The sequence below is a fragment of the Betta splendens genome, chromosome 13 (assembly GCF_900634795.4).
Source record: "Betta splendens chromosome 13, fBetSpl5.4, whole genome shotgun sequence".
NCBI classification, from domain to species: Eukaryota; Metazoa; Chordata; class Actinopteri; order Anabantiformes; family Osphronemidae; genus Betta; species Betta splendens.
In genome coordinates, this window is record NC_040893.2 from 19424249 (window position 1) to 19444861 (window position 20613).

Consider the following 20613-nt stretch of genomic DNA (forward strand, 5'->3'; position numbering starts at 1 on the left):
GCTACTGCCCTCTCTTCATTCAGATGCCTGGTTTAGGGCCCTGTCCCCCCGTGTCCTGTGTCCCTACGTGTGTGTGCACTTTCAAGTATTTATAACACCCTGAATACCAGCAACCCCCCCCCCCCCCTCCTCCTCCCACGGTGGGATCTGACATAACCGGCCTGCGTTTCTCTCCGTGGCCCCGTGTTCCTGGCAGATGGAGGCACCGCCGACCGCCGCTGGGGGAACTTTCCTGGCTCGAGGAACCCGCCGCACAATCACACCTTTCATGGGCCGGAGAGAGCGCCGCCTGTGCAGCGGCTCATGGGCCGCGGCGCGGGGAATTTCTCTCCCTCCCAGGACCCGCTCCTCCGCTCTCCTCCAGCTTGAGTTCTGCGGTCGCCTCACGCGCGTCGAGCATGGGATGTGCAGGTAGTAGAAACGCAAGCTTTGATGAGGCCGCAGATGCAAGTGTGGATGGAAACAAGGCTGCGATGCATCCAAGGCGTGTCTTTTGTTTGCTCTATTTTAATGAACCTGATCCTGTAGAGAACACTTAATCAGAGCATTTACATGCCTTAAGGAACCAGGATGCCGGCAGCTTCCTCCAGTAAGCTGATTTCTTAACTGTCACGTAAGCGAGAGCCCACGTTTCCTCAGGTTGGAAATCTGAGCGCGTGCACGTCAACGGCTGCAGCTGTTGCTTCTCTGCTCCACTGGCTGATGAATGTAGAGATCACGCCTTGGAGCGATGCAGCCTCACCTTAAACCAACAGCGTCTGCCTCTGTCACAGCACCGTCAGTCACATCCCTCATCTGTAGCTTCCACCAACCTCATGGTTCAGGGACCTGAAAGCAACACTTCCTATATTTACAACCCTTTTACTTAAAAAAGTCAAGTTCTCGTCATGTAACTGCTCCTTGTCCATCGAGTTTTCCTGCCTTGATCTCTCTCCACATCTTCCCTCCCTCTTCTACCTCTGGAGCTCCCTCCCTCTGAAGCCACCTTGATGTTTACAAAGCCACCTTTCTGCAGGTTTAAATTTAGAATCTCCTCCGTTCGGCCACAGCTTATGCTGGTGTTTTTCTGAGGAAACAGAAAAAAGGTGAGGGGGACAGTGAAGATTAAAAACAGCCAGAGAAAGAGAAAGTGATTTCCTAAACGGGTCCAGACAAATTGGCAGGTTTTGTGAAAAGCATCTGTGAGCGGCTGAGACTGGAAGCATGAGGGGGCTGGTTGTGATGCCGCAGCGCGCGCTTCCCGTAAATGAGTAGCTTTATTCAAAGAACTGCGGGAAAAAAGGCCCAAAAAAGATCAAATCAACACGGTGGAAGCTTGAAAGGTGGGTTGGATTCTGTGCAGCGGTCGCGGCAACCTGGGTCGAAGAAAAGGCATTTGAAAATCGTGCATTGTCCGTCATGCTGCTGCTGTAAACACGGAATGTCCCCACTGTGGGATCAATAAAGCCGCGTCCTATTCTAAAAAGCATGGAGGGATTGAAGGCCGGGAGGAGCAGCGATCTGCCATGTTTGACTGCAACATACACAAACTGCAGCCTGAGAGACTGGAGCTGGTTCTGGAGCATTTCCAGCAGCAGTGAGCGCAAACAGGAGGTAGTGGTGACGGAAGCGCAGAACAGAACGGACAGAATGAAGAGGGAGTGAAAAGTAGAAACACCGCTCTGGTTCAATAATACACCAGCCGTAACCTTGCGCAGACTTTGTTTCAGGTGAAGCAAGAGTTGCAGGATGAGAAAAGCCACACACGGATCAGGGGTGGGACCAGTCCTCCCAGCAGTCCTGCATCCTGGTGTCACGTCAGCCCATTTAATTCCTTCCAGGAACAGAGGAGGATTTTGACTGCGCTGACAATGTGTGCTCACGCATGACTCACAGCAGCTCGTCACTTCTCTCCTCCATCTGCGGCTGGAACGTTCTGTCTGTGCCTTTCAGGCGTCGTAACGTGTGTGTTGTGTTTCTGGTGGATGATCGAGCGAGTGTGCGTCGTGGTGCCCGCGTCGCCAGCGGCGCCTGGTTCCCGTCCTGTCGTCTCCTAACGCTTATCCAAACCAGCCGCGTGGCTCTGCTCTCAGTCCAGACTCAGTCTCAGTGTTTCTTTCATAAAGGCCGCGTTTCGCCTCATCGTAATTTCTCCTGAACCTCTTTTGACCAGAAGCCCAGTATCTATAGGCTCATTCAGGAGGAGCCGGCACCACTCAGCATAGAAGCAGCTCACACAACCACTGTTCTACGGTACTTACTAAGTATTCAGGAGTCATGGATGTATTGCGTCCCTAAAATAAAAAGGAATGAGGACAAATGTTTGACGTTGACTTTTCAAGGCGTTTGGTTGCGTCCTGTCCTGTGCTAACTCTGTGTGTTTACTTCAGACGACAACCTGCTCTTCTGTAATAATGTATCAAGTTGACATTAAAACACAACTGTGACATTTTGCAGGTTTGAGCAGCGTTCGTCCAGTATTTTGAAGGCTTCAGTGAAACCGATGGAGCCGTGACGGAGATGCTGCTCGAGAGCAAACAGAGCATCACCACGACTCAACTGGTTGAGCTGGTTTTTGACTGACGTCTGAGCTTAAGGTTAAGGGACATGGGAGTTCCTCCTCTCTATCAAAAATGTCCTTCCAAAGGCTTCATTTTATATTTGATCCAAACCCACACAAGTGGAGGTCGACATTACATCCAGTCAATGTCAATGACAAAAAGAAGAGAGCGACAACAACTGTTTACACACAGTTGTCCTTAACGTTACTGCATCGTTGCTACTGTGTCCGTTTATTCGGTTTTACTGAGAGCTCCATTACATCATCCTCTGCTCTTCACATAAAAGCCGAGCAGCAGTTTGTAAATTACCTTTTGAAATGAACCATTTATCGCCTGACAAACACCTGCCTTCCTCTTCATCCATCTGCGCTTTGTTTGAAGTTGAATGAGCGAAATAAAAGACCTCGGGCTTGTTTGCTTATAATTAAAATTGTCGTCCATTAAAAAGAATTACATGAATCATGAGAAGGTTGAGTGACAGATTAAATGAACACAGCACAGGTGATTCATCGCATTTGATGAGAAATATTTATGTTTAGAAATGAAAGCTGAAACCTTCAGGAGAAGTTACCTTCAGTGTGTGTCGGTACCACAGACCTGACTCTGTGTGTTCTGACGCTGGAGATTTTACACGTAGCTGCTGAAATTCTTTCCTTCTCTCTATCACACATGAGTCTATAGTTCACTGTCCTCCCCATCATTAATCATCACAGCTTCACTAATTCACGTTTCAGACACACGCTGCTCAACGTGTCGTCCACTAAACCAAATAATTACAGCCACACCGTTCATTCACCTTCTGCTATGCTGAGAAAACAAACTAAACACACAAACAGCGTGAAGATGTGTTGGGAGAGAAAAAGCAGCAGCACGATGACCACACAAACCCAGATAACCCAAAGGAACACAGCTGAACATGTGTAGACACACAGACTGAACCCAGACTCACAGATGCACAAACAGGGGTCATAAATAGCAGCATCAACACAAAGTGGAGAACGTGTTTGAAAAAGGTCTCAGACACAAACCTGAACTGACCCTGTGTAATCTGGACCTATTCACTGACTGCACCCACTACATAACATTATACATGCAATGTAACAATTATAAAACAGAACAAACAATAGATCCTGCAGAAACATCAGCAAACGCAGCCGCACAGACGTTGACACAGGCATCCAAATGTTTACTAAGTAGAAAAAGTGTGGAAAAGTGAAAGGATGATGATGTGTGTGTGGGTGTAAATAACCAAGAAATGGAGGAATCGCTCTCCTCACGATGGACAGGACCCAGCGCGACCGATCAGCTGACCAGAACGTCAGTGACGATTGTTGGACGCTTCTTTGAAACGTGCCAACATTTAACCTTGTTTGGGTTTTATTGATGAGCAGATCAGTGGCCACGCGCCTTCATGCGACTGCAGATGAAGCTGACTCAGCTTTAATGAGCCTAAGGTGGTGATTGACTTCCTTCATCTCTTCCTTCTCTGAACTGAGACCAGACGTGGAGGCCAGAGTTCTGCAGAGACAGAAACCAGCTGTATCAATGGAGAAAGTGTCCTTCTCAGGTACGGGTGACGTTCCAGAAAAACCCAGCAGAACAGGTCCAGCTCAGTTCACCTCCACAGTCAAAACACAGACCCAGAAGGTACCGGCAGAGCAGCTGCATCCTCAGTCTGTTTCCTTCAAAACATCCGCTCCATGAATTAGACATCTTATTTACCGCGTGCCCCCCCCCTCCCCTCCCCACAGCTGCCCCCTCCCCTCCCCACCGCTCCACGCTGCCCCCTGAGCCCGGCTCTCCTGCTCTCAGAGGGAGGACGGCCTGGGCTTCATGAAACCACTACAACTGTAAGAGGAAAAGAATCTACACATCAGAATGAAGAATGGACTCCGATTGTAAAGCAATTTTTTGTTCATTTAACATAAAACATTTAACAGTTAAAACATAGTTAAAAGAACAGTTACAACAAAACAAATCACTGGGGTCAATACAAATACCAAAGCAAATACCATAATAATGTTTATTGAAGCGACCTGTGAACTTTCAAAATAATTTGAAATCACAACACAGCAATGAACAAGTAAGAATCAGCTGTGCAAATATGAGGGTTTTTGATCATTTCGACCAGACTTTCCAGATAAAATGAGTTTGGAAATGTTGAGTTTCCATCAGTTGCTGTGTAGCTGTCCTATTTAGTTCAAAGTGAGGTTCAAAGTAAAGATTTCTTTACTTTAGGAGATGATCATCTGAGGACACGGTTCAGCAAAAAAGCAGCTTTAGAAACGTGAAACCATTAAAATACCTGGTAATTAATATTTCTTCTAACTCTAAATGATTTCATGCTCCGCACACAGAGCCACTGTGCTCCTTCCTTCCAGCCCTCGGGCTCTGATTAGCTGAGAGCGCTCTTGATTAGTCCTCTCATTAAACAGAACCAAGTCATCACCAAATCACAGCCTAAAAATATAATTTCCTCTCTGTAAATCCTCCTCACTTCTCACACATACCAGGCCACAAGCTGCAATTAAAGCACATTTAATTTTAGTCTCATCCGGCACGTAAGCCATACAAAGGTACTAGTGTTAGTGAGAGGCCAGAGAGAGAGGGAACACACGGAGGTATTTATAGTGGAGAAAACAGAGAGCGGGCGGAGGGAGGGAGGAGTCTGCATCAGGGCTAAATGTGAGGGAACGAGAGGTGAAGCCGAGAAAATAGACAACCTGCTTAATGAGCAGTGTTGAGGCTGCAGTGATGGATCACACAATGAGAGAAGCGGTGGTCTGAACCACGACTGGGAACAGCTCAAACATCCAACAGAAGTAATGTATTGTGTGAGGACAGGAGATGTTGACACCAGACCAGTACAATTATCACAGCTTCCACAGAAGGGATGAAGGAAGAAATCTGCAGCAGTCATGAGAACTAAATCATTTTATGTGATCATATTTTCAGTAGTTAAAATAGCAAAAACCTGTTGGATAAATGGATTCAGCACCAAACGAAGAATGGAAGCCATTTAATATTATGTGTTGGTACTGAGGTGTGCAATGTTTGACGACGCTGCCTGAAACGCTGCAAAACCGCGATGCAACAGCCTCGTGCAGGAAGAGGATCATCATTTTATAGACCTGTAACTTCTCACACAAACCAGAGACACAAGCTCAGAAAAAACCCCACTCATGCGTGAGGATGAACAGTGAAGCGTCCACACGCGGAGCCCCTCAGGACGGAGGCCTCGCTCAGCGAAGCCGCAGACACCGGGGTTCGGGTCGTAGACGGGTTCATTGTACTGCACGCATCTCCTTGTTAATAATCAACAGCAGCTCCATCACAGCCTCGTTCGGGGAGCGACACTTCGTTATCACCCGGACATTTGAATATTTAATGTAAAAATGTTTTCTGGTGTGTAGTTTCATTCTTCCCGTCCCTCTTTCTGTTTATTGTTCCCGGCTCAGGTGCTGTGGGGCTGGTTAATGGTTAACTCCGGGCCGGGCCGGGCCACAGCGAGGGAGGAGGCCGTGAGGAAACGCTGACATTTCGCTGCCATTATTCATCTGTGCTTTGTTCCCACAGACCTGAGGAGTGTTTGCACTGGGATGGAGCACAGGGCGGAGGGATGCCGAGATGGAAGGGATGAATGGGGTTAGGGTGTGGAGGAAGACGAGAAGGCGGGGGGGGGTCGGAGGTGAAGAAGTCACGGGCTTGAACTGTGAGACACCTATGAGGCCGAGACGAGGCAGACAAAGGCCTCTGCGCCGCCGTCTCACTAGCTCCAGCTTTTAATCCTTCTTCTTGTGTCTTAATTTTAACGTTCTTCCTCTCTATCGCCAACACAGACACACACACACACACACACGCACACACACACACACACACACACGCACACACGCACACACACACGCACGCACACACACACACACACACACACACACACACACACACACGCACACACGCACACACACACACACAGGGCCCACACACGCTCTGCCTGATATTTACATGCTGTGTTTGCACAATATGGCAGCTGGGAGGAGGATGGAGAACGAGGGCAGGTATCACCTCAGTCAGAGACCTTCTCGCCTCCGACACAGATGCTCATCAGCTGCTCCGCATTAATGGGATGTCGACAGCTACAGTTCACCTGAGTGAAGCGATGAGTCACAAAGGCCATGGTGCGATTGGTGATAAGTGTGTCATACTTGGAGACACGTCATGTAATAAAAGCCAGCATTGTGTTGTTTGTTAATATTAATTTGAATGCTGGTCAACAGAACCCTCAGCGTTAAAACACTCCCTGATTTTATGCCTCAGGTTCCTCTCAGTCCATGTGCTTCAGAAGCAGGAAACTCCTTTAAAGGAGCTGCTGTTGTTGTTGTGCTTCACAAATCTAGAAATTCACAGATGGGCATCAATAAAAAGTCACTTACACAACAGTGATGTAAAAAGTGTGACATTACTTATTATTAATGTTATTACTTTACATTACTTATTATTATTATTATTTTTAATATTATTAATTACATCACATGCTACAAACAAGCAACTTACTTAATATAAAGTCATTGGTTTTCTGTGTAAAACTGTTTTTAAGATAAAAACGAGGTAAAGTGCTTTATGTTACCTCAGTGAACTAACAAACATGAACCATTTCACTGTCACTCCACTTGTTTTCCATCACATGAAGCCTCATTTTACTGAGGATGCTCCAAACGAGCTGCACCTAAACGCACATGTAATGTCCATGCGCACGTGTCTGTATACAGTGGAGAATGTTCTGAGTCACACACACACACACACACACACACACACACACACACACACACACACACACACACACACACACACACACACACACACACTCACGGTGCAGAACAATGGATGGCTTTAACTGAGCCGGGCTGACAGGAGGAGATGGGCTGGATCCATTGTCTGCTCTGTTTACTCACAGACTCACCTGGCACTGAGCTAATAGCACTGACTCTGTCTGTCTATGCACAGGATAAGGGTCTCAGCCCACACAAACACAGCAGAGTCACAGAAACACACGCGCACACACGCACACACACGCACACACACGCAGCGGGTTACAGTTTACAGTCAGACCTGCTTATATGGAATTGAATGACACAGAGAAGATGATCTATCTGAGGCATCTGTCTTAAACTCTGTGTGTGTGTGTGTGTGTGTGTGTGTGTGTGTGTGTGTGTGTGTGTGTGTGTGTGTGTGTGTGTGTGTGTGTGTGTGTGTGTGTGTGTGTGTGTGTGTGTGTGTGTGTCTGGTCACACCTGGGTGTTCTGGGTAGAGTGGGAGGGTTTATGGTGGAGAAAGAGAAGAAGGGCGAGGGGGTGGTTCTTTCAGGCTTTTACTACTGTGCAAACACGCACACACTAACCAGTTGATGGGTTTTGATGGGATCAGTTGGAAGCCTCGGAGTGACCCTGCCCCGGCCCCTCCCTTGTTTGATCGACAGGGGTGAGAGAGGAGGGCTGTGCTGGTGTGAGTTTGTGTAGCGGGAAACAAAACTCATGCTGAGCAACAAAGTAGCCACGTAAACACACAGTGGAAGGAACATTGATGCTTTTGTGTAAAGCTGAAGCACCGGCTCAACGCAGCATCGCTGCCGGAGCTCCTGGACGCTCTCTGTTCTGGCCTCTTTCCAGCAGCAGGACAGTGCAAATAAACCAGAGCAGAACCCGCGAGCTGCCTGCGCATCACCACTTCAAAGCATCACATCGTTGCTGCTTTAGGGACAAATAGTTGTGATTTCAAAGCTAAACGTCTGGATTTGTGGTTCTCAGGCCGTGTGCGCGTCACTTCCTGCTGATCTGCTGTGACTCCGTCTGCTGCGTATTAATCTCATGTTTCTCAACCTTCCCTTTAATTTCAGCGGTTCGGGCCTGTCAGAGTTTGGCTGGGTCAAGCTCAGGTCTCAAGGCCCGGGCCGGCAGGAACAGGGCCGACCCGGCTGATAAGCCTCTTTTTCTTTTTTTGTTTTTGGGCTTGTGGCTTGGCTCGCTGCCAGCTGATAACAACATGTGAAATACCTGCCGCATTAATGATTGCTCAGCTCTGCCTCCTGCACTCGCCCAGCTTCTTTATTTTAACATCATTCTTTATCGTTTGAGCTAAATCTTATCGAGCGCAGGCATGACATCTATGTAGGCTGAGAGTTTCCATTCTACCTACTGCAATAAGGAAAAAGAACATATGACATAGCTTGTTCCCTTTTAACCCACTGACTAGTATGAAAAGAAACATTTACAGAATCTATTTCGAGAGTCCAAATCATTGCACTTGACTGGGTCAAGCAAATCTTCATTAAGATCAAACAGAGCTCAGCCGCCAGTCGTCCTGACTGGCAGTGATTGAGGGGGGCTTGTTATCCACAGTGGCATCTGTTCACAGTGTGTTGCACACCAGTGCACGTCTTACTGCCAGCATGCGTAGCTGTGGACTTTGATGTGACATAATGCACCCTGTGGTGGAGGTGCAGGTCCTGATTCTGCTGTGGCATCAGCTCAAACACCGTTCACTTTATTTCATATGTCCCTCAATGCTTCGACATGTGAGTCTTCGTTTAGCCTCCAGCGTGTGTCCCTTTATATAACTATGGCTGACACTATGGTTCATACACACAGTCTAGACATCTAAAAAGGTACCAACCATTGTATCCAATACCAAAGAAGAAGAATCTGCTGAACCAGACCTCCCCTGAAACATGGTGAACTGCAGCACGACACCAGTGTCCTACTGGTCTGTCTCCTGAAACACAGAAATAGCAGCTGTCAGCAGGAAAAACAGGTCCGTTACAGCATCTCCATCAGCTTAAAATACCATTCATCATAAAGGCTGTGTAGTGGCGACGGAACCATCACAGTTTAGTTTGGGTTTAGACACAAAAACTAATTAATTATTCTTATTTAATAATTATACTAGGAGATATTTGGCAAATAACAACATAAGTTATTTTTAAAAAGTAAAACACACAATTACAGCCACGCTCTCTCTGTGTACAGTACAACTCCTCAACATGTACTTGAGGCTGCACAAATCAACGAGAAATGCTCAGTGGAGCCATGAATCAGATCCTTGAGTCCTGTGGGAGGTGCTAGTGAAGTACAGGGCTCAATGTGGGACACTATCAATAAGCAGCATCACAAAGCATCAAAACACTTCTCTGTTTTTTATGATAAAACATTTGTAGCCGACTCAGCTCAATATCAGCAGTGAAACCGAGCACCTTGGGTCGGGCAGTGACCCAGGGGTTGCCTGGCCTGGATAAAAGGAAGTCCTGGTTAATGAGTAACCACGGCGATGTGGCCTGGCGCTACAGGTGGGGGGGGCAGGATGCACACTGATAAGAGGGGACGGCAGAGTGACTGAGGGCGTGACACACACGGACCTTTTGGTCTGTACTGAAATGCAGTAGCATTGGTGTTGATTTTAAATATGTGGCTCAGTGCGGAGACGGAAAAAGAGAAGCCCAAGACGATCTGCTGCTGGAGGCTTGAGGAGCGAGAGCAACCCAACACTTTCAGTCAATAAGATCCGGACACAACACGACGGCGGCCATATTGGGAGTAACATGTACTACAGTTACAGCCTTTGTAGTAGCACTAGAACAAGGAACCTGGAAGCAGAGGCGTGTAGCAGTAACAGTAGTTTTATGTGGTGGTTCTGAGGTAATGAATGAACTGTACAGGCAGCGGTACTTTTCAGTTTTCTCTAAACTCTAAAAATGAATTTCTGAAGAGACATGTGGAACATTTACTTTTGTTTAGCAAATAGTGGTTTCCAGTAAATCTTTTATTTCAAGCAAACATTGTAGTAGAACATTCTACTGTAATAAATACCATAAGCAGATCTATGACAGGAGACAGGATCTTCTTAGTAAGAGCAGCAGTAGCTGTGCATTGTAGCAGTATTTGTAATTCCAGAATAAATACTGGCATTAGAACGTGCAGTAGCACAGCTGGAGTTATTGATTTCACGCTGGGACTTTTTCTCAGGCTCAGATACCGTAAGTGACGTAAGGCACTGACCAATCAGAAGCCTGGAGCTGTGTCGCTGTCGCAGGCTCCCAGTGAGGGCAGAGTGCATCAGTCCTGTGTGTGTGCGTGTGTGTGTGTGTGTGTGTGCGTGCGTGCGTGCGTGTGTGTGTGTGTGTGTGTGTGTGTGTGTGTGCGTGCGTGCGTGCGTGCGTGTGTGTGTGTGTGTGTGTGCGTGCGTGCGTGCGTGCGTGCGCGTGTGTGCGTGTGCGTGTGTGCGTGCGTGTGTGTGTGTGTGCGTGTGTGTGCGTGTGCGTGTGTGCGTGCGTGTGTGTGTGACAGCTGCTCAGTCAGCCTCTACACTGCAGCTCATTCACTCATGCACCCAGTTCAGTTTTATGAACACTTTGCTGCTGTGGCCTTTTTGATTGTGCGTATTGATTATTTAGACGCCTGTGAGGGGGCTGGAATGTGAAGGTGACTCACGTTGCCCTCGGTGCTGTCAGTCGACAGGCACTGATAAGATGCTGGATTCTGACCTAAACGAAGCTGCCATTTCACCTTCAGCTCAGCACGTTTGCTTACTCTCATTCTATGAAGCAAGACGACAAAAGGCTGATATGAGATTAAAAGCAGGAGTTTATTCCAACATTTTAACAGGAAAACACTGCGTCTGCAACTACACTTCTTCTATCAGCTCATATTCAGCCTGGGTCCTTGTTTCTCGTCTTCTATAGTGTTTAATGCTGTATAAGGCATTTGGTCCTAACATGTCTTTGTGGTTTTAATCACTGACTGATGTGGTAAAACGTACTTAGAAATTTTAATGAAAGAAATCCCTCCCTGTTGTTACTTGAAACCCTCAGTGGTCACATCTTGTTTGCCTAAACCACAGAGGCTTCACGTTCCCAAAGAGCTCGGCTCTAACAGTTTATTTTTCTTGCATCTTTGCTGAACAAAAGCTTGCTTTAAACACTACAATGCGGAGGAATTCCCTCGCATTCACCGTCAGGGTGTAAAGTTTGGGGTCGAAAGCTTTAAGGGTTGAAGTAATGAGAATAAAAAGCTGTCCTGCCTCCCTCCCTCCCTCCTCCCATGCACAGACCTGGTTCGACCGGACTGGGTAATCAGTTACCTGCTCCGGCTGACCCGCGCTACCCACACAAACACCAAGGTCCACCTGAGAGCAACTGTTCTCTCCTTACGGTTCTGCACTGAATGGATGAAAACGATTTGGTGAGATGAAAACATGTACATCGTCACCATGTTTCTGTAATTTTAATCTGGTTGAGTCAAAATGTGAAATACTGATCATAAGAATGAGCCGTTTCTGTGGAAACTGTTGAATTTTTCACAGTGGCATATGATTGGATAGAAATAAAACTAAATTAAGGGATTATAGTGGAAATCTGAAGTTAAAAATGTATATTTCCTTGCATCATAAACATAAAGAACGGCGATGTCCAGTTCTTCTTGCCTCCCAGCAAATCTAAAGAGAAACCTTCTGAGTCCACACTGTGATGAGTGACTCTTACGTTCAGTAATTAGAGACGTGTCATGAAGACATGAAGACACGTCTGTGCCAGATGGACCCTTCTGGCCAAGTCCATGGACATGGACACAAACACAACACCTCTGATTTCTCAACATTGAAAGTAGTCGAACATCATTTTGATTTTGAATATCTAAAACGTATCTGCATTGATTAGAATTAAAGAGTTGATCTGCTTTATGTTTCTTCTGCCCTCCTTATTTCCTGCTCAGATTTAACAGGCTGAGCTCTGACCCCTCAAGCTGCATTATTTTGCAACAACTAAAGATCCCAAAGCAGTGAGAGGATATAAACAGATCACCGCGGCCCTCTAACTGCAGGCCTTGACCCGCTATCGATGAGCCTTCACCTCCGGCTGAACAGTCCGTACCCTCTGCCACCTCACCACCCTCACCCACTCCCCCCACCGCTAGTCAGCAAGTCCGGCTCAGACAGACGTGGGTGCAGAATCAACTGGAACACTGTCAAAATCGATTCTGTGGCGTTTTATTGAAGCTGCAGCGTTATAACGTGCAAGCAACGGTTTTCCTGTTTGTGAAAACTTATTCTAATCTTTAGCACTGGAGCGTGAAACGGATGTGTTTCCTTGTTGTAGATTCTAACTGTTGTTTATGGATATGGATCTTCTTTTGTTGCTTAATGATGGATTCAACTTTCTCTTTCAGGCTTTTGCAACCGTAAACAGAAAACATCATTTATGTGGCAAGCTGTGGCTCAAGAGTCCAAACACAGGCGACACAGTTTAGTTAACAATTGTTCCTGCTGTCAGGTCTGTTACCAATTTTCTATAACAATGCAAACGTATAGAACAAAAACATCAAACCAGCACGTTTGTGAGCTATTAAAGGACATGTTCACCTTTTTTGTTTGTAACCAACATCACATTCCATTAACAGGTTTTGTGATCCCGCTTATCGTATTGACCTTTAAAAGAAGCATCCTAGATAAATGATCTTCCAGAACTTCCCTCATTGTGTTATCATCTTTGTACTATGAGCCAAAAGGGAAACATGAAAGATCTCTAGGAAGCTCCTCATGCATGTAACAAGAAATGATTACATCAAGTAAAAGGGTTGTGGGGATGAGAAGAACTACGAAGCTGAGGTAGACTTAGGTTATACCTGGGGTCACATGTGGTCAGGAGGCAGCTAGAAGACACACGCTGCTTGTCCACAAAGCCTCCTAACAGATAATTACATAAGTCATCAGTTATAGAAGGTTTATAGAAACCTGAGAATGTGTTTCACTTCCTCCTCTACATCCTTTAACTGCATGAGTGCCTTCCCTAGGATCCTGGAAACAGTGTGTGTGTGTGTGTGTGTGTGTGTGTGTGTGTGTGTGTGTGTGTGTGTGTGTGTGTGTGTGTGTGTGTGTGTGTGTGTGTGTGTGTGTGTGTGTGTGTGTGGGCACAGAGGACAGTATCGATCAAAACACAACCATTGACTCAGGGACGCAACAGATGCAAACTAGAAAAAAGAGCATCAGATCAACTGACTAATGACTGGTCATCTTGGTACAACAGCTACAAACCAGCCATTAATTAGACTGTAAAGTCATTTGCACAGAAGCTCTTGGAATATTTATCTTGGACAAACTCCTAAAAACAAATAAAACTGTCCAGGTGTGTTTCCATTTTGCATTATTTTAATAAAACATCCAAAAATAAAAAAACAATTGAGCTGATTTGATTGTTCATTCATTGGAATCAGTGTTCAATTTTCTGTTGTTCCCCTGAGGTATTAATTTATCTGAATGATCAATTATGAAATATCACTTAATTGCAAAAAAAGTGGATGAAAATGGCAAAATAATGGTCTAAAATGATGACACACTGGATATTGGGCTTATCTGAGTAACGACTACAATAGTTTTAACGTTTTTCCATTTGAATGGCAAAGATTCAAGTACTGGCACGACTGCCTGTGATTACAAAAACCCAGCTCAGGATGTGAGTTTCTTTATGGCCATCACAGTCAGAAAAAACGGACGCAACACCTGAGGAGGCTTGTGAAAGAACAAGAAAATATATAGTTATGTTTGTGATTTGCATAATCTCACAATTGTGAACCGGTGTAAACAAGTCGTACATGTTTATTTGGATTTATTTGCTTTTTCCAGTTACATCGAAGATCAGTGATTTCCCCAACATGTTATGGATTAAATAACCCACTGAAGATGTTACTGTAATAACATTTTTGGTTTCAGGATTATTCTTATTAAGGCCTATTAGTTTTCTAGCGACTTCAAATGTATATCCAAATTATATTTGAGAAGAACTGTAACATTGTAGTTTAAACATTGAAAGTTACCCAGAATGCATTTTGCAGTCTGGGTAACTTACTGGGCAAGTAATTTTTAATAAATTATCTTAAAACAGAACTGCACAGGAAAACAGGAAGTGATCACGATGAAAAGTAGAGTCAAAGTTGAGCTGAGCTGTTGGGTGACTCACTGGGGTTAGTCCAGACACACCCACTCTGGGAACACGTATTCCAGGAGAATTTTTTAACCTGCAAGTTACAGCATTGTCAGTATGAGTATGAGGACCTACTCATCTAGTCACATTAACAACTTCAAAATAAAGTTTCGGCAACAGTTACCTCTCTATTGTGTGTTAAAATTAGAAAATGCAACCAACTGCCCATTGGCAGACTATTAAAGGTTTTCTTGTTCTTGTTCTTATTCTTATTCTTATTCTTATTCTTATTCTTATTCTTATTCTTATTCCTATTCTTATTCTTATTCTTATTCTTATTCTTATTCTTATTCTTATTCTTATTCTTATTCTTATTCTAAAAAAGTGCAATTTAAACTGAATTGGAACTGGAATTTTACTTGGTACAGATTATTTGTGGGAAAAAAAAACAAATATCTAATTTCCGGCCATTGAGGCAAAAAGCTGTAACTAGGAAAGTACAGGATAATTCCCTTCTGCGGAAGTGAAGCATGTCAACTTTTATTACCTCACCATAACACTGCCTGTGTTGTTGTAAAAAAATAAAATTATCTTGTGTTTCGGGCCGGGCCTCCGTGTTGCATGCACACATGCATGCAGAGCTACATATGACACCCAAAGTAAAAATAAACCTGCATGTTATTATGACGTCTGTTCTGTAGTAACAGAGCAAATGTTTATTCTTCTAATTTAAAACTCTGGTGCGCACTTTATCACAGTAGGTTTCGCCACTAAGCCTTTGATCACGCCTTTCATAAAAGCCTCATTTTACAGACTTAATAGACATTCCAAGAATACTCCTAGGATACCTGTGTGTTGGGTTATGGGCAGCGAATATCACATAAAAGCTCTATTCTGTCTCCCGTCTTCATTCTTTATCATCTGATGTTTCTACCGACTGACCCTATCAGAGCATCTGGAATCTTGATGTGTGTACTGGCATCATGATGCCCCCTGTTGATATATTTCCACACCTGCATTCAGGCTGCAAAATCTCTCTTGTCCCCGTTCTATGTTTATTTTTGGCTATTAATGTGAATTAGATGTTGTCTATGTGGAGTTAGGTTTTGTTGGCTTGTAATAAAGACATAGAGGGAAGTTATTTACACATATCGCTACAGGCTTCATCTGTTTTGCAAATATACTACATGAATGTTGAACACACACACTGTCAACACAGCAACATTTAAGTGGCTAAGTTAAAAGTAAAGAGCTGGATGAGCTGTCTGCTGCATCGAATAAGATGCTGCTCCTCACACCATCTGTCATCTTCCACATGGAAAAAACACAGACCTGTAAAAAACATATTTACTACAGCACAGTATAATACTATGTTTACACAATGCACATTGTTGAAAAAGTAGGAAAAACTTGTTTTTCCACTTACTTTCATCTAGAAAGTCAAACACTGAACTTTGTTGATTCTTTCTTGTTGGCGTCGATTCCCTTGTAGTCACATAGACTGAATGTGCTGCGTGTCAACAAGACAAACATATATGTTAAAATATTGTATACATATATATTTTTTCTCCCTTCTCACCCCACACGGGTGGTCTCATCCACTTTCCAATATATATATATATATATATATATATATATATATATATATATATATATATATATATATATATATATATATATATATATATATATATATATATATATTCACTCCATTCATTCTGTATTGTTCAGTGGAACGCATCTTCACTGAAAAGGATGTCGCTACTTCAAAATGAACAGAAAACAAACGACTGGATGAATAAACACGTTAAATGTGTTGTTTAATGTTGTAAATGTTTAATGATGGCCCAGACGTTCATTAACCATTTCATTTTCATGAAGTTAAACTAAAAAATGTGCAATGTTTCTGCTCTGCACATTTATCAATAATATAAGCAAGTATTTTCCTTTATTCCAATTAATGACAAGACATACAGGTCTAGACAAAGTCTATTTCATGTGTAGTTGGAGTTATGTCTGTTAGTTTTCGGATAAGCGTAGTAATGGGAGCTGGTTAAAGGGAATTCGCGGTTGCTTGAATGTAAGAGGAACACATGTAACGCCGGTTTGTTGTGTCGCTCAGGCCTCTCCCGCTACGTGTCAGAGTCGTGGGTGTTCGCCGCCATCTTGTGGTAAATACCGACAACTACGCTCGAGCGTTAGAGCGGCAGCTTCCATCTCATTGGCTGTTCACTAGGCTCGGGTCACGTGACCATCTCCCGCAATTGTCCCGTCGGAAGCTGAAGTCGGTGTTTCAACTGTGCCGAGGAAAGACTAGTTCTTTGTCTCTATGCATTTAGCAGCATGTTAGTTGTTATTACGAGTGGACATTAGATATAAACGGTCTTACGGATTGCAGTTAACCTCGGACCCATGATAACGCAGGTGGGTTGACAGTTTTAAAAAACCTAAAAGCGGCTTGTTTTGGTTGTTTTGCAGCGTCAGCGTCTCTTCTTCTGCTTTGCTAAACCAGTGGCTGGTTACACGTTGTGTTTGTACCGTAAAACACACATTACATTCAGAAGCGTGTTAGATCGAGGACCGGTTTCCCTCCAAACAGAAGTCCTGTGCGGTTCGTGTTTCCTTGGTATTTCTTTACTGTGTATTACTTTATTTTCTCATTCACGCTCATCTGTTCCCTGTGCGAAAACACGTGACTCGTGTCGCCTTCTTTTCAATACAAAAGTAAACCTTCTTTGGCGTCTGCAAAGGTGTATTTTTTTATTTTACTGTACAAGCTTCTGATTATATCATTTGAGGACTCCGGTCTGTTGAACACGATGCACAGTTTCTCCAGAGAAATACGAAACCTGTGGTTGTTTTGATCTCAGTGTGACTGTGTGGTCGACCGTTAATTTCAGTTAGATTTAAAGAAAAAGAAATGCAGGCAAACGCGTAGTAATTCTCTCTCTGCTGTCGCTTTTCTTGACTTTATTGTATTGTTGTTGATTTTACTATCAATGTTTATATAAAGTGCATAACAAACAAAAATTTGTTGAAGTACTAGTTTCCTGTAGTCATAGGTCAAAATATTCCAGTTCTGTGCAATCAAAGGCCAAATACCATCAACTCCTGTAATTAACGTCATGTCAGCAGATGAGACACTGTCACATGTACTGTGACATGTTGGAATTTTTGTTGTCTTTCTTGTTGAAGCTGCATAACTTCACAGGTCACGAGACTCAGCTGCCAGTAAACAGTTGCAGTGAACATTGCTTTCAGTGACTGATGTTCACTTGGGTGTGTGTGTGTGTGTGTGTGTGTGTGTGTGTGTCTGTGTGTGTGTCTTTGTACTACACATGAACTGTGCAGGTTATTCTGTCACTGGTGGAGAAAACACCCAGAGGCTTCCCATTGTTGAGAGTCTGCTGTAGATTCCTGTTATTGAAATGTCAAACTGATTTAAAATATTTCTTGAAAACAATAACTTGTCCATGAAGTGACATGAAACATCGGTGCTAAATGCAGATTAATTATGAGGGTGATTTCAAACATGTACTGAAAATGATGACAAGGACTTATTTAACCTCTGGTCATCACTTTGAGCTGCCAACATGCACGAGTTTCCTTGTGCAGCGTCCGTATAACGTCGGCCACAAATGTGACTCCGTGTTGTGACATTGTGTGTTTTGTTCCTCTGTTTGTTCTCAGAGCCGTGCACCGTCGTCTGATCGGAATCATCTGGCTGGATTTTCATCAGTTCAAGTACCAGTTCTCCTGTGAGCATGAAAACGGACAGTACTTACAACCAGGTACAGTGACGTCTATTTACACGCATTATTAATTGTAACTATTCATTATGTTTGATTATTTACTGACATTGGGAAAATACCAAAACAAATGGTGAAGGCAGGACTGTGTTACATTAGAATATAAGTAAACACTATTTGAACACATAATTAGACTTGATTGATAAGTCAGTAAATCAGATTTAAACAGGGTCAGAGACTGTCTGGTTGACAGAGGCTGCTTGTGATTATCTGCACAGGACGTTCTGAATGAATACATTAATCAGATCACATCAAACAAGTTGTACAATTAGTGGAATTTTCTCATTTTAGTTTTAAAGGCAAAATTTCAATAGTTTTACAGATGTATGATAAGCTAGGAGTGAAATCCAGACTTTTGTGTGTTGTTCATACGTTTCCCCTGCTGCCTGTAGCTGGTGGACATGGAGTGGAGGAGACAAGACAACAGGAGGACACAGCTGGTGCGTTGCATACTCATTTAAATACATGCACCAGATTTGCACTTAGCTTCATAACTTTACTTGAAACTAAATATTATTCAACCAAAAAAATTTATTGCTGTGTCAACAATATTCATACGTGATTTAACACGCTTTGCTCCCTCTGAAGTTTTCCAGATCTGTGGTTGCTCTGGCCACTGTGGCTACTGTGCTGCTGGCGTCCACAGCCGCCTACAACCTGCTGACACGGAGAGTTTCCTCCTCTCGTCCTGCCTCGAGCTGCAGCCTTCGTCTGCCCAAGGCCGAGTCCTGTTCAGACCCCTGCACGTGAGTCGAAACCTGCCCACAGAATGCAGAGACCAGCATGTTGATGCAGGTTTTCTGATCCAAACTGTCAAATCTGAAGCTGCTTGGTCTGAACAGAGAGAAACCTCAAAGCTGTACTTCACATAAGTGCTTATACCCCAGTTCTGCTTGTTGCAAATGCATTTGATTATTTTAAGTACAGAGAAGAAGACCTAACCTGAGCATGGGCCTGTTACATTTATCAGCCTCCACAGCTGGAGGAGCTCAGGTGTTAGCATGTGTGATCCAAAGGTTTCCTCTCTCTGCCCCTCGCAGGATTGTCCTGGTGGAGAGCATTCCCGAGGGGCTGGAGTTTAACTCCAGCACCACTCACCCTTCCATCTTCCAGGCGTGGCTCAATCTGATGGCAGAGGCTCGCAGCAGTCTGGACATCTCCTCGTTCTACTGGACGCTCACCAACAAAGACACGGGCACTCAGGAGCCGACGGCACAGCAGGTCAGTGGGACAGGATGTGGGTTTAACGCCTCATTAATCTCATGGTGTAAAAATCACACTTGTTAAAGAACTTCTTTATTGTGTGCACAGGGTGAAACTATTTTGAAAAAACTGTCCGAGCTCTCAGGGAAGGTGTCTGTTCGCATCGCAGTCAACACTCCACAGCAGAGTCAACCTCAGGACGACCTCCTGCTGCTCAAGAACTCAGGTGACGCACTGGCTCATGTTTCTGTCAGTACGATGTTATCAAGATCTTTTATTTGGGTTGTTTGCTCCTTTAATTAATGTAAAAGTATTGCAGTTTCAGAACTGAATTTTGCCGTTTAAAAAGGTTAAACAACTATTCATTGTATTTAAACTAACCAATTCAAGTGTGTTTCAGGAGCTGACATCAGGACGGTTAACATGAAAGAGCTCACGTCAGGCGTCCTTCACACCAAGTTCTGGGTCGTAGACAAGAAACACATTTTCATTGGCAGCGCCAACATGGACTGGAGGTCCCTCACACAGGTACAGTTCACACTAGTTAGTGTTTAACTAATGTTTAACAAATTAGAGTGTGACCTCAACAGTTTAAAAGGAATAAATCTATTGCAGACATTTGTAATGTGACCTGTTACTCTGCAGACGATGAAATGTTTCCTGTTTTAAGATGTAATGTAATTGTGACATTAGTAACTAGGTTGTGGTTTATGTCTCATCTCATATGGTTTCCTGCTAAAACAATGAGTTTATCTCCGTTTGTGGACTTGGAGTCTGTCTGAGCTGATTTCCTGCTGCTTCTGTAGGTGAAGGAGCTGGGTGCTGTGGTCTACAACTGCAGCTGCTTGGCCACAGACCTCGGTAAGATCTTTGAAGCCTATTGGTTCCTGGGGGAGAGCACGTCGATCCCGTCGCCTTGGCCCGACAGCTTCTCCACCGCCTACAACAAAAACACGCCTCTCCAGCTGCCGTTGAACAACACGCCGTCCAGTGTCTACCTATCGGTGAGAGATACACGGGCACCAGGTCCGGTCGATGTGTGTGCTTTAACAGAACAGGCCTGTTGATGGTAATGGCTTGTGTCTCTTCTCGTCACTCTCAG

At 44.3% G+C, this 20613-nt stretch overlaps 1 protein-coding gene across 1 annotated transcript in view; it reads left to right on the forward strand.

The window, feature by feature from the left end:
* Window positions 1-16736: 16736 nt before the first annotated feature.
* The window catches only part of pld3 (phospholipase D family, member 3), a 5435-nt gene continuing 1558 nt past the window's right edge, over window positions 16737-20613 (forward strand). The window contains exons 1-8 of the mRNA XM_029172290.3: window positions 16737-16923; window positions 18190-18290; window positions 18701-18748; window positions 18897-19054; window positions 19349-19529; window positions 19620-19737; window positions 19912-20039; window positions 20318-20515. Coding sequence (XP_029028123.1) covers window positions 18264-18290; window positions 18701-18748; window positions 18897-19054; window positions 19349-19529; window positions 19620-19737; window positions 19912-20039; window positions 20318-20515 — 858 coding nt within the window. The 5' untranslated portion in view covers window positions 16737-16923; window positions 18190-18263. The remainder of the gene's footprint in view (window positions 16924-18189; window positions 18291-18700; window positions 18749-18896; window positions 19055-19348; window positions 19530-19619; window positions 19738-19911; window positions 20040-20317; window positions 20516-20613) is intronic.